Source organism: Heterodontus francisci, chromosome 19 (assembly GCF_036365525.1).
Source record: "Heterodontus francisci isolate sHetFra1 chromosome 19, sHetFra1.hap1, whole genome shotgun sequence".
NCBI lineage: Eukaryota > Metazoa > Chordata > Chondrichthyes > Heterodontiformes > Heterodontidae > Heterodontus > Heterodontus francisci.
This window is the reverse complement of record NC_090389.1, coordinates 3,213,261-3,226,318: the sequence shown is the minus strand read 5'-3', so window position 1 is coordinate 3,226,318 and position 13,058 is coordinate 3,213,261. Positions and strand designations below refer to the sequence as shown.

Genomic DNA, 13,058 nt, shown 5'->3' with positions numbered 1-13,058 from the left:
AACATTTGCAATTTTCCAGTCCTCTGTAATAGATGAACTGATGGGAGAAAATCCTGTTTTCACCTGAGATTGTAAAGAATGGGCAAGCAAGATGGGTGTGCATTAGTTAGAATCTTTGTGAGGCTTGACCGTATTATAGAAGGATTGGAAGTTAGTGACCTATACTACTATTAAACAGGAGGAAGGGACAAAGCAAGTAATCTCAGGCTAGTGAGTATAACAACAGTAGTGTGGAAATTATTGGAAGCGACAGAATAATGAAGTCCTTAAGTTATGAAGAAATTATTGACTGCAGCTGTGGCTTGGTGAAGGATGGGTCATGCCTAAACAGGCTAACAGAGCCACCGACTGAATGGCTTGACAGGAATCAATGAACATTGTTTGAATGATTTTTCAGAAGGCAGTTGGTGTTTCATAGATGGAGCTAAATGGTCATCATTTGATTTTCAGAAGGCAAGTTTTTTTAATTCATGGGATGTGGACATCGCTGGCAAGGCCAGCATTTATTGCCCATCCCTAATTGCCCTTGAGAAGATGGTGGTGAGCCACTGCCTTGACAACTGAGTGGTTTACTAGGCCATTTCAGAGGGCAGTTAAGAGTCCACAGACAGTTGCTGTGGATCTGGAGTCACACATAGGCCGGATCAGGTAAAGGTGGCAGATTTTCTTTCCTATAAGACAGTAATGAACCAGATAATGTACCAGATGGGTTTTTACAACAATCCGGTAGTTTCATGGTCACCATTACTGAGATAAGTTTTTTTTTATTCCAAAATTTTATTTAATTAACCACATTAAATTGCCCAATTGCTGTGGTGGGGTTTGACCTTCAGTCTTCAGATCATTAGTTCTAGCCTCTGGATGGGAGGCCATTCAGCCCATCAAGCCCATGCCGGCTCTCTGCGGAGCTCTCCAGTCAGTCCCATTCCCCAACTTCCTCTTGATGTCATTGATTGTCTCCACTTCCACAACCCTTGTGGGCAGCGAGTTCCAGGTCATTACCACCCGCTGTGTAAAATAAAAGTTCTTCCTCATATTCCCCCTGTATCTCTTGCCCAAAATCTTTCATCTGTGTCCCCTAGTCCCTGTTAGTTAATGGGAACAGTTTTTCCTTGTCTGATTTATGTAAGCCTGTCATAATCTTGTGCATTTCTATTAAATCTCCCCTCAATCTTGTTTGTTCGAAGGAGAACAACCCTGGTTTTTCCAGCCTAACCTCATAACTAAAATTTCCCCATCCCTGGAATCATTCTGGTAAATCTCCTCTGCACTCTATCAAGAACCCTCACATCCTTCCTCAAGTATGGTGATTAGAACTGGATGCAGTACTCCATTGGGGCCTAACCAGAGCTTTATAAAGGTTCAACATAACTTTCCTACTTTTGTACTCTGCCTCTGTTTATGAAGCCTGAGATCCCACATGCTTTGCTATGTCCTGCCACCATCAATGATCGATGCACATGCACTCCCAGGTCCCTCTGTTCCTGCACTCTTTAGAACTGTGCCATTAAGTATATATTGCCTCTCCCTATTTCTTCTGTCAAAATGCATCACCTCACACTTGTCATTATTAAATTCCATCTGCCACCTGTCTGCTCATTCTGCTAGCCTATTGACGTCCTGTTGTAGGAAGTTCATATCCTCACTGTTTGCTGCACCTCCAAGTTTGGTGTCACTGGCAAATTTTGAGATTCTACTCTGTATTCCAAGATCCAACCCATTTATATATAGCAAAAAAAGCAGTGGTCCCAGCACTGACTCTTGGGGAACACCACTGTCTACCATCCTCCAGACTGAAAAACAACCATTTACATGACTCACTGTTTACTGTCCCTAAGCTAATTTTTTATTCATTTGGACTCTGACCCTCCTATGCCATGAGCCTCAATTTTGTTAACCAGCCTTTTATGTGGTACCTTATCAAACTAGTCCAAAAAAAACCACTATGCTATGGTTCCAATAAAATATGAGATGGGGATCAATGGGCATCTTTTGAATGGGTGTTCAGAAGGCAGGTGACTAGGTGCCATACAAGAAAATTGAAGCTAATTTGAAATGTACGGAATTGGAGATAACCATGTGGGGCAGGTAGGAAACTGAAAGTAGAGGATCTGAGACATTGTCATTAGCAGGCAGTGGGAAGAGGTGTCAGATGGACACAGATTCAGTGAATAGGTAGAACGATGGCAGAAGCAGTTTAATGTAACAGAGTGTGGATATAAACAAGAGCATGGATAGATGAAGAGAGACAAACATAAGCCATTAAAAGCTAGCTCAGAGGTACGAAATATGACCAGAAAATTAGTGGGATGCAGAGCATCATTACAAGAGGTATACATTATAAAAACAAATAAGTAAATCAGTTATACAGAGCTCAGCATTGACCTCATCAGTGTTCAGGTTTGTGTTTCTGGCCTTGGAGAGTTCTGCAATGATTCAACAGGTACTGAGTTATGATACTGGGTAAACATAGATTATATTGCCTTTAGACAAGGAGCTTAAGGGTGATTTCATTGAGGAGTTTAGAATAATGAAGGCATTGGACAGGGTAGATATGGATTGAGGCCTTCCTGTAGAAAGGGAATCCAAAACATGGGCCTAATTTGGGAATTTGAGCTAATTTGGCAGCCAACAAATCCAGAAAAAACATTTTCACGTGAAGAACTTTGAGAATGTAGAGCACACTGCCCACAAGGACTTAGATGCAGAGTTATTTGTGGTGCTTAAAAAAAAGCTAAGGAATATAGCAAAAATGCAGATGTTGGGATGAGAGCGATAGTTACAAAGGTTGGTACAGCAGGCTTGATGGCCTGAAGGGCCCAGTCCTCTTCCTGTGTTCCTAGTAACCTATGTTGGATGAACAGCTAAAACACACTGCTCTCGCGAGCACAGCCCATGATTGCGTGAATGAAGTGGAGCAATGTTCTCAGGCACTTTCCAGAAGCATTACCAAACAAAATTAGACACCGAGCCCCACAAGGAGATATTAGGCCAGCTGACCAAAAGCTTGGTCAAAGAGGTATGTTTTAAGGAGCATCTTAAAGGAAGAGAGAGGCGAAGAGGTTTAGGGAGGGAATTCCAGCGCTTAGGGCCCTGGCAGCTGAAGGCATGGCTACCAATGGTGGGGTGATTAAAATCAGGAATGCTCAAGAGGCCAGAATTGGCAGTACAGAGATCTCAGAAGCAGGTGGGGGAGCTATTAGGACAGGTGGCAGAGAAGTGAGTTTTACTTCTTAATTCTTAAGTGAATGCTATAAGTAGTCTGGAACAACGTTCACTGTAATTTTTTTTTTCCATTGATTTCTTTAAGTGCGCAGCTCCTGAAATTACTTTGCATGGTTGCGCGTGTACAGTAATTTAATGGAGTGGACTTTTGTGTGGCCTGCACAGGGACTTTGGGGTTATTGTGCAGGGAATGTTTGTCTGGAAATAAGCTTTTTTAATGAACTTATCAACTTGTCCTGTCACCTTCAAAGTCTTATATTTATATGCCTCCAGGTGTTTCTGTTCCTGCTTGAACCTCTTTTAAAATTATACCATTTAGTTAATCTTGCCTCACTCATTCTTTCTACCAAAATGCATCACTTTACACTTCTCTGTGTTAAGTTGCATGTGCCATGTGTCTGCCCATTTCACCAGTCTATGTCCTCCTGAAGTCTGTTACTATCCTCATTGTTTACAATATTTCAGAGTTTTGTGTCATCTGCACACTTTGAAATTATGTCCTGTGTTCTCAAGTCCAGGTCATCAATATATATCAAAAGAGCAGTGGTCCTAACATCAACATCTGGAGAACGCCACTGTGTAATTCACTCCAGTCTGAAAAACAGCCATTCACCACTGCTCTCTGCTTTCTGTCTCTTAGCTAATTTCATATCCACACTGCCACTATCACTTTAATCCCATCGGTTTCAATTTTGCTATTCAGTCTATGTGGTACTATATCAAACACCTTTCGAAAGTCCATATACACAACATCAACTACATAATCCCTTTCTGTTACTTCGTCAAAGAACTCAAATCAAGTTAGTTAAACACAGTTTATCTTTAACCAGTTCATGCTGACTTTCATTTATTGGCCCATATTTTTTTCAAATGCCAATTAAATTTTTACTGGATTATTGTCTTTAATAACTTCCCCAACATGGACAAGGGTATAACATTTACAATCCTCCAGTCCTCTCCCCATACCTTAGGAGGATTGAAAGTTTATGGTCAAAAATTCTGCAATTATCACCCTTGATTCCCTCAGCAACCAAGGGTGCATCCCATCTGGACCAGGTGACTTATCTACTTAAGTGTGGCCAACCTCTTTATCTCCTCTTAATTTTTTACACTATCCAATTTCTTTAGTACCTCCTCCTTAACTGATATTGGCAGCATCCTTTTCTCTAGTGAAAGCTAATATAATTTTAATTTATTTAATGGTAGCCTTCTCTAGGAATTATGTCTCATTCATTTCTTACAATTGCTTTCAGAGACTGTAGAAATCACTCCACGGACTGTATCAACTGTTTCATCTGTGAGTACAGCCTCTCTTGACACACTGTACACTGGTTCCTCCAACTCGCCTGAGCCACAGCAGTCAACAGCCACTTCCAGTCCTTCGGAAACTCCTCCACCCCTCCCGACTCGAAGCACTTTTACTGCCCCTAGATATCCAACCAGCATACCTCTCCATGCTGATACAAGCCCAGCACTTTCGGCTCATGTCCTCAGTCCCAGATGCCAGCTACACGCACCCCACCTCATTGACTTGGACGCAGAAAATATACTCAGTCAAACCCAGAGCAAAGAGTCTGCATCATCAGCGTCGCCTTCAGCATCTGAAGTGGAGCCGGGCAAGCTCATGGTCTCAGTGCCTAAGACCATTGGAGCCGAGCTGATTGAACTGGTTCGTAAGAATACAAATCTCAGCTATGAGCTGTCGAGGGTGGCAATTGGTGTGATGGTCGGGCACATTCAGAGTTCAATCCCAGCTGTAGCAGATGTCATGGAGCAAATCCTACTTTCCCTGGTAGAGAGTAAGGTAGGTTACTGGGCACCATCTGCTATAATGGTTTTCTGTGTCTGTCTGAGCGAATGAGCCAACTCTTTTTTTTAGGTGCGGGGTGTTTACAAATCAGCCGTTCTTTGAATTATTCCTCTTGCACTATTCTGTAACACTGCTGGTTATAACTATTACTGATACTGATAAATAAGCAACAGCTTCACTGATAAAATATTACCAGCATTTTGCATTTCTTACTGATTTTGTTGAATAAAATAAATTCCTCTGGTGTTCTGAAGGTTTCACAGCAAGGTTTCAAGCTGCCTCTGCTGCTCAACATCCCATGATATCAAAGGACTGCTGTGAACTTCTGCACAAGGCCCTGGCAGGGACGAGATAGATTGAGGGGGCTCTGGAGGACCGGTCCATTCTACCTGACTGCACTCTGCTGAATGACCTCTTCCAATCTGTGCTATAGAGCAAATGGAAACCTGTGGCTGCTGTTTCTTTAGCGGGCTGCACGTCCAAAATGCTCGCCATATGGGACAGCATTAGTGAACAGCTCTCACTGACGGTTGTCCTTGTTGATCAGCGCTCACTGTGAGGGTTGTCAGTGTTGATCAGCTGTCACTGTGAGGGTTGTCAGTGTTGATCAGCTGTCACTGTGAGGGTTGTTAGTGTTGATCAGCTCTCACTGTGAGGGTTGTCCGTGTTGATCAGCTCTCACTGAGGGGTGTCGGTGTCGAACAAAGAAAATTACAGCGCAGGAACAGGCCCTTCGGCCCTCCAAGCCTGCGCCGATCTCCCTGATCCTCCATCTAAACATGACGCCTATTTTCTAAGGGTCTGTATCTCTTTACTTCCTGCCCATTCATGTATCTGTCTAGATACATCTTAAAAGACGCTATCGTGCCCGCGTCTACCACCTCCGCTGGCAACGCGTTCCAGGCACCCACCACCCTCTGCGTAAAGAACTTTCCACGCATATCCCCCCTAAACTTTTCCCCTTTCACTTTGAACTCGTGACCCCTAGTAATTGAATCCCCCACTCTGGGAAAAAGCTTCTTGCTATCCACCCTGTATATACCTCTCATGATTTTGTACACCTCAATCAGGTCCCCCCTCAACCTCCGTCTTTCTAATGAAAATAATCCTAATCTACTCAACCTCTCTTCATAGCTAGCGCCCTCCATACCAGGCAACATCCTGGTGAACCTCCTCTGCACCCTCTCCAAAGCATCCACATCCTTTTGGTAATGTGGCGACCAGATCTGCACGCAGTATTCCAAATGTGGCCGAACCAAAGTCCTATACAACTGTAACATGACCTGCCAACTCTTGTACTCAATACCCCGTCCGATGAAGGAAAGCATGCCGTATGCCTTCTTGACCACTCTATTGAGATGCGTTGCCACCTTCAGGGAACAATGGACCTGAACACCCAAATCTCTCTGTACATCAATTTTCCCCAGGAATTTTCCATTTACTGTATAGTTCACTCTTGAATTGGATCTTCCAAAATACATCACCTCGCATTTGCCCTGATTGAACTCCATCTGCCATTTCTCTGCCCAACTCTCCAGTCTATCTATATTCTGCTGTATTCTCTGACAGTCCCCTTCACTATCTGCTACTCCACCAATCTTAGTGTCGCCTGCAAACTTGCTAATCAGACCACCTATACTTTCCTCCAAATCATTTATGTATATCACAAACAACAGTGGTCCCAGCACGGATCCCTGTGGAACACCACTGGTCACACGTCTCCATTTTGAGAAACTCCCTTCCACTGCTACTCTCTGTCTCCTGTTGCCCAGCCAGTTCTTTATCCATCTAGCTAGTGCACCTTGGACCCCATGCGATTTCACTTTCTGCATCAGCCTACCATGGAGAACCTTATCAAACGCCTTACTGAAGTCCATGTATATGACATCTACAGCCCTTCCCTCATCAATCAACTTTGTCACTTCCTCAAAGAATTCTATTAAGTTGGTAAGACATGACCTTCCCTGCACAAAACCATGTTGCCTATCACTGATAAGCCCATTTTCTTCCAAATGGAAATAGATCCTATCCCTCAGTATCTTCTCCAGCAGCTTCCCTACCACTGACGTCAGGCTCACCGGTCTATAATTACCTGGATTATCCCTGCTACCCTTGTTAAACAAGGGGACAACATTAGCAATTCTCCAGTCCTCCAGGACCTCACCCGTGTTTAAGGATGCTGCAAAGATATCTGTTAAGGCCCCAGCTATTTCCTCTCTCGCTTCCCACAGAAACCTGGGATAGATCCCATCCGGACCTGGGGACTTGTCCACCTTAATGCCTTTTAGAATACCCAACACTTCCTCCCTCCTTATGCCGACTTGACCTAGAGTAATCAAACATCTGTTCCTAACCTCAACATCCTTCATGTCCCTCTCCTCGGTGAATACCGATGCAAAGTACTCGTTTAGAATCTCACCCATTTTCTCTGACTCCACACATAACTTTCCTCCTTTGTCCTTGAGTGGGCCAATCCTTTCTCCAGTTACCCTCTTGCTCCTTATATGTGAATAAAAGGCTTTGGGATTTTCCTTAACCCTGTTTGCTAAAGATATTTCATGACCCCTTTTAGCCCTCTTAATTCCTCGTTTCAGATTGGTCCTACATTCCCGATATTCTTTCAAAGCTTCGTCTTTCTTCAGCCGCCTAGACCTTATGTGTGCTTCCTTTTTCCTCTTAGCTAGTCTCACAATTTCACCTGTCATCCATGGTTCCCTAATCTTGCCATTTCTATCCCTCATTTTCACAGGAACATGTCTCTCCTGCACGCTAATCAACCTCTCTTTAAAAGCCTCCCACATATCAAATGTGGATTTACCTTCAAACAGCTGCTCCCAATCTACATTCCCCAGCTCCTGCCGAATTTTGGTATAGTTGGCCTTCCCCCAATTTAGCACTCTTCCTTTAGGACCCCTCTCGTCTTTGTCCATGAGTATTTTAAAGCTTACAGAATTGTGATCACTATTCCCAAAGTAGTCCCCTACTGAAACTTCAACCACCTGGCTGGGCTCATTCCCCAGCACCAGGTCCAGTATGGCCCCTTCCCGAGTTGGACTATTTACATACTGCTCTAGAAAACCCTCCTGGATGCTCCTTACAAATTCTGCTCCATCTGGACCTCTAACACTAAGCGAATCCCAGTCAATGTTGGGAAAATTAAAATCTCCTATCACCACCACCCTGTTGCTCCTACATCTTTCCATAATCTGTTTACATATTTGTACCTCTATCTCACGCTCGCTGTTGGGAGGCCTGTAGTACAGCCCCAACATTGTTACCGCACCCTTCCTATTTCTGAGTTCTGCCCATATTGCCTCACTGCTCGAGTCCTCCATAGTGCCCTCCTTCAGCACAGCTGTGATATCCTCTTTGACCAGTAATGCAACTCCTCCACCCCTTTTACCTCCCTCTCTATCCCGCCTGAAGCATCGATATCCTGGGATATTTAGTTGCCAATCGTGTCCTTCCTTCAACCAAGTCTCAGTAATAGCAATAACATCATACTCCCAGGTACTAATCCAAGCCCTAAGTTCATCTGCCTTACCTACTACACTTCTTGCATTAAAACAAATGCACCTCAGACCACCAGTCCCTTTGCGTTCATCTCACTGTAAAGGGTGCCTTTGCTGATGAGCTCTCTGTTCCTGTGATGCTTTTGGGCTATTATTTCACACTCTGACAGTCCTCCAGTGCCTGTCCAAAATAACTGGTAGATGTAACACAAGAAAGCAAGGAATAGGTGCAGGTGCAGACCATATGACCCATTGAGCCTGCTCCACCATTCAAAACCATCATGGCTGATCCAAATGCAACGGCACTTTCCCGCTTGCTCCCCATCTCCCTTGATTCCCTGAGAGACCAAAGATCTATCTCTCTCCGCCTTAAATATATTCAACGATGGAGCATGCACAACCCTCTAGGGTGGAGAATTCCAAAGATTCACAATTCTTTGAGTGATTTCTCCCAATCTCAGTCCTAAATGGTCAACCCCCTGTCCTGAGACGTTGTCCCTGTGTTTTAGATTCCCCAACCAGCAGAAATAATCTGTGTCTACCCTATCCAGCCCCTTTAGAATCTTATATGTTTCAATGAGATCACCTCTCATTCTTCTGAACGCCAGAGAATATAGGCCCAATTTACTCAGCCTCTCCTCATAGGACAACCCCCTCATCCCAGGGACCAATCGAGTGAACCTTTGCTGCACCGTCTCCAATGCAAGTATATCCTTTCTTAAATGTGGAGACCAAAACTGCACACAGTCTTCTAGCTGTGGTCTCACCAAAACCCTGTACAATTGTAGCAAGACTGCCTTATTGCTGTCCTCTAATCCCCTTGCAATAAAGGCCAGCATGTCATTTGCAGGTACAGCAAGTAATTAGGAAGGCGTGTTAGTGGGTATTTTGAGTATCACTGCTCTGTTCATCTGATGTCCACCCTCAGTAAATGCCTCAAGTTTTATCCGGCTGAGCAGTCACCTCCCCGCTGCAGCCCCCATTGATGAACCTGATTGTAAATGGCCAGTATAATCAGCAATGTGTTTTTTTTACACAGGACCTCAGTTCAGCCTTACCCAGAGGGCAGGTGTGTCAGGATGAACAGCGACTAGAAGTAATCTTTGCTGATCTGGCAAGACACAAAAATGACTCTCAGCAGAGGAGCTGGGCATTACATGAGGATGAGAGCATTATTTCCTGCTACTTAGAGGAACTGCTGGGTATTCTGGTGAGTATCAGATGAGAAATGTTGCAGATTACAAGCCCATTTACTGTTAAATCCTTTGTGAATGTGTGGGATGGATATCCTAGGAAACAACCTTTCTTCTTGCAAACCATACAGCCCAGAGGTACCCTGACCCACTATGATCTATTGTTCGGAACATTCCTCCTCTGATGATTATAATGTCATAGGTCACCCATTTGATCCTTCACCCTCCATTATAGTAGAGAAGGTTTGACTGCTGATTCGCTGGTGGTTTCAAGAATTGTCTTGTTTACAAAGTAGTATTTATTGACTTCAAGTGCAATCTCCTGTACAGCAATGCTTTCGATCCATCTTATCTAAATGCAGCATAAGTACCTGAGAGATCTGTCTCTGTTCCTCAAACTGCATCTCTTGGGTGCACCTATGGCAGCTCAGAACAGCAGATAACTGGTTGGCTCACATTTCTGAAACTTCTGCCACCACTGCCCTTTCTGTAACATTCTGTTCGCCACTGATTGAGGGTGCAAAGAAATGGGCCAGAATTTAACGGCCAAAAAGTCGAGGGCGAGTCCGCCTCCGCTGGGGAGCCAGGCTGGGATTTTTCACTCCCCATGCCCTTAATTGGTCTTGGCTGGGACTTACACCTCCTTGAGGCAGGAGCTCCTGCATAATGGAGTTGCTGGCCAATTATGGGCTGGCAGCTCTTAGTCCCAGCAGCACCACCGGGAGTGATGGCCACTGCTGGGACTACACCCAGCTGCAGCAGGAAGAAGAGTAACCCTGAAACTCGGATAAGTGTCCACAGCGAGGCCCCAAAAAATCATCTGGGTCCCAGCGAGACGAGGGGAATTTCGGGTGGTGGGGTGGCAGTGTTGGGGGTGGATGGGGCTTCGAGGATGGCCCTCTGTGAGTCACAGGGTGCCCGATCAGGAGGGCCCCCCCTTCTACCCCCACCCAGCCTGCCAAAAGGCTGCCAGGTTTTACCTGGCTTTGTTCTTGGGACCTTTGCCGACCACCTGCGGGTAAAATACCTGCAGCGCAGGAGGAGGCCCTTAAATGGCAGTTAATTGGCCACTTAAGGGCCTTGATTGGCCTGGGGCGGGTGGGCTGTTTCTGGCTGCCGCCGCCCTGTGTAAGATTGCAGCAGAGGCGGGAAGGCATCAGGAACAGCACCCCCCGCCTCCCACTCAATATTTCGCCCCCCAACCGCCACAAGCCTGTTCGTTAGAGGGCCATAAAATTCTGGCCATGTTCTCTGGGAAACCCAGTGTTTGGGAAAGGAGAGCAGTTCAGTTGGAAGGAGGGTGTGAGTGAGTGAGTGGCTGACATTCTGTTGTGAAAGAAACGAAGCTGCTTTCATAAATAACTATGAATATTTCAGAACAAAAAGGAATGGTACAGGAAGATCCAAATCTTTACTGAGTCAAAGTAGAGAACAGCATCAAGGTAACTATCGAGAATCATTAAATTAGACAGGCAGGGGGTGCGTAGCCAAACATTATGAGGGAGAAGGCTGTGAACTGGAGGGTGTGGACGCACAAAACCTGAAAGGTTGTATGGACTGGAGACCAGGGGCAGGCAGGTGCTACAGCTCTTGAACGGTGGGAGATTAATATTCCGATATATGTACAGGAATGAATGCTAGAAGCATTAAAGAAAGAAAAATTTGCTTTTATATAACATATTTCATGACCTCAGGACATCCCAAAATGCTTCACAACCAATTAATTAATTTAATTCATTTAGTTGTATTAACTTAATAATTCATTTTCACTGTTGCAATGTAGGAAACACTACAGTTAATTTATGTAAAGCAAGCTCCCACAAAATGAGTAAAACATCAGTTTCAGTGGTTTTAGTGAGGCATAAATATTAGCAAGGACGCCGGAAGAACTCCCCTGCTCTGGGATCTTTTGCATCCACCTCAGAGGGCAGATAAGGCCTCGCTTTAACGTCTCATCTGAAAGACGGCACTCGCAACAGTGCAGCACACTGCAGTGGGCTGTCATTTTAGATCAGGGTTGTCCAACAATTTTTGTCTTAGAATTTCCGAAAGATTGATCTTACTATTAATCAAAACAACAACAAATGTGTATTTTTATCAAGAAGCTTCAAATGAGAAGATGAATTTATTGACTTACTTCCTCATCACTATGTTGGACACTGATTTAGTGAGATAGCTGGCATTTTTTTGTTTACACAAGTAGGAACATAGGAGCTGGAGTAGTCCATTCAGTCCATTGAGCCTGCTCCGCCATTCACTGCGAGCTTCCACAACCCTCTGAGTAAAGAAATTTCTCCTCGTCTTTGTTCTAAGTGGCTTCCCCCTTATTTTGAAATTGTGTCCCCTGGTTCTAGACTCCCCAACCAGGGGTAACATCTTAGCTGCATCTGTCCTGTCTATCCCTTTAATTATTTTGTATGTTTCAATGAGATGATTTCTCATTCTTAGAAACTCTAGAGAATACAGGCACAGTTTCCCCAGTCTCTCTTCATAGGACAGTTCTGCCATCCCGGGAACAAGTCCAGTTAACCTTGGTTGCACTCCCTCTATGGCAATAATTTCCTTCCTAAGGTTAGGGGACAAAAACTGCACACAGTACTCCAGGTGTGGTCTAACCAAGGTTCTATACAATTGAAGCAAGACTTCACTACTCCTGTACTCAAATCCTCTTGCGGTAAAGGCTAACATACCATTATCCTTCTTAATTGCTTGCTGCACCTGCATGTTAGTTTTCAGTGACTTATTGACAAGGACACCCAGGCCCCTTTGTACATCTACACTTTCTAATCTCTTACCATTTAAGAAATACTCTGCACATCTATTCCTCCTACCACAGTGGACAACCTCACATTTTTCCACATTACATTCCATCTGCACATTCTTGCCCACTCACTAAGTCTGTCCAAATCCCCTTGAGCCGCTTTGCATTTTCCTCACAACACAAATTCCCACCTAGTTTTGTGTCATCGGCACACCTGGAGATATTACATTTGGTCCCCACATCCAATTCATTTATATTGTGAACAGCTGGGGCCCAAGCACTGATCTCTGCAGTACCCCATTAGTCACAGCCTGCCAACACGAGAATGACCCGTTTATTTCTACACTCTGTTTTCGGCCTGTTAACTAATTCGTAATCTGTGCTAGTATATTATCTCCTATCCCATGCGTTTTAATTTTGCTAACCAACTTCCTGTGGGGGACTTTATCAAAAGCCTTCTGAAAATCCAAGTATGCAATCCAAGTAGTCAGTCTCTGCCCGCAGATTTGTTGTAGCAATGTGGAGTTTTCCAGATAGATATCCATCTGTCAGGAGTG

At 44.4% G+C, this 13,058-nt stretch overlaps 1 protein-coding gene across 4 annotated transcripts in view; it reads left to right on the top strand.

Annotated features, from left to right (window-relative positions):
- Positions 1–13,058, top strand: part of LOC137379934 (NCK-interacting protein with SH3 domain-like) — a 423,995-nt gene that overhangs the window by 214,938 nt on the left and 195,999 nt on the right. For all 4 annotated transcript variants that reach the window (XM_068051320.1, XM_068051319.1, XM_068051318.1 and 1 more), the window contains 2 exons: positions 4,479–5,029; positions 9,587–9,757. In XM_068051320.1, the coding sequence (XP_067907421.1) occupies positions 4,479–5,029; positions 9,587–9,757 (722 nt within the window). The remainder of the gene's footprint in view (positions 1–4,478; positions 5,030–9,586; positions 9,758–13,058) is intronic.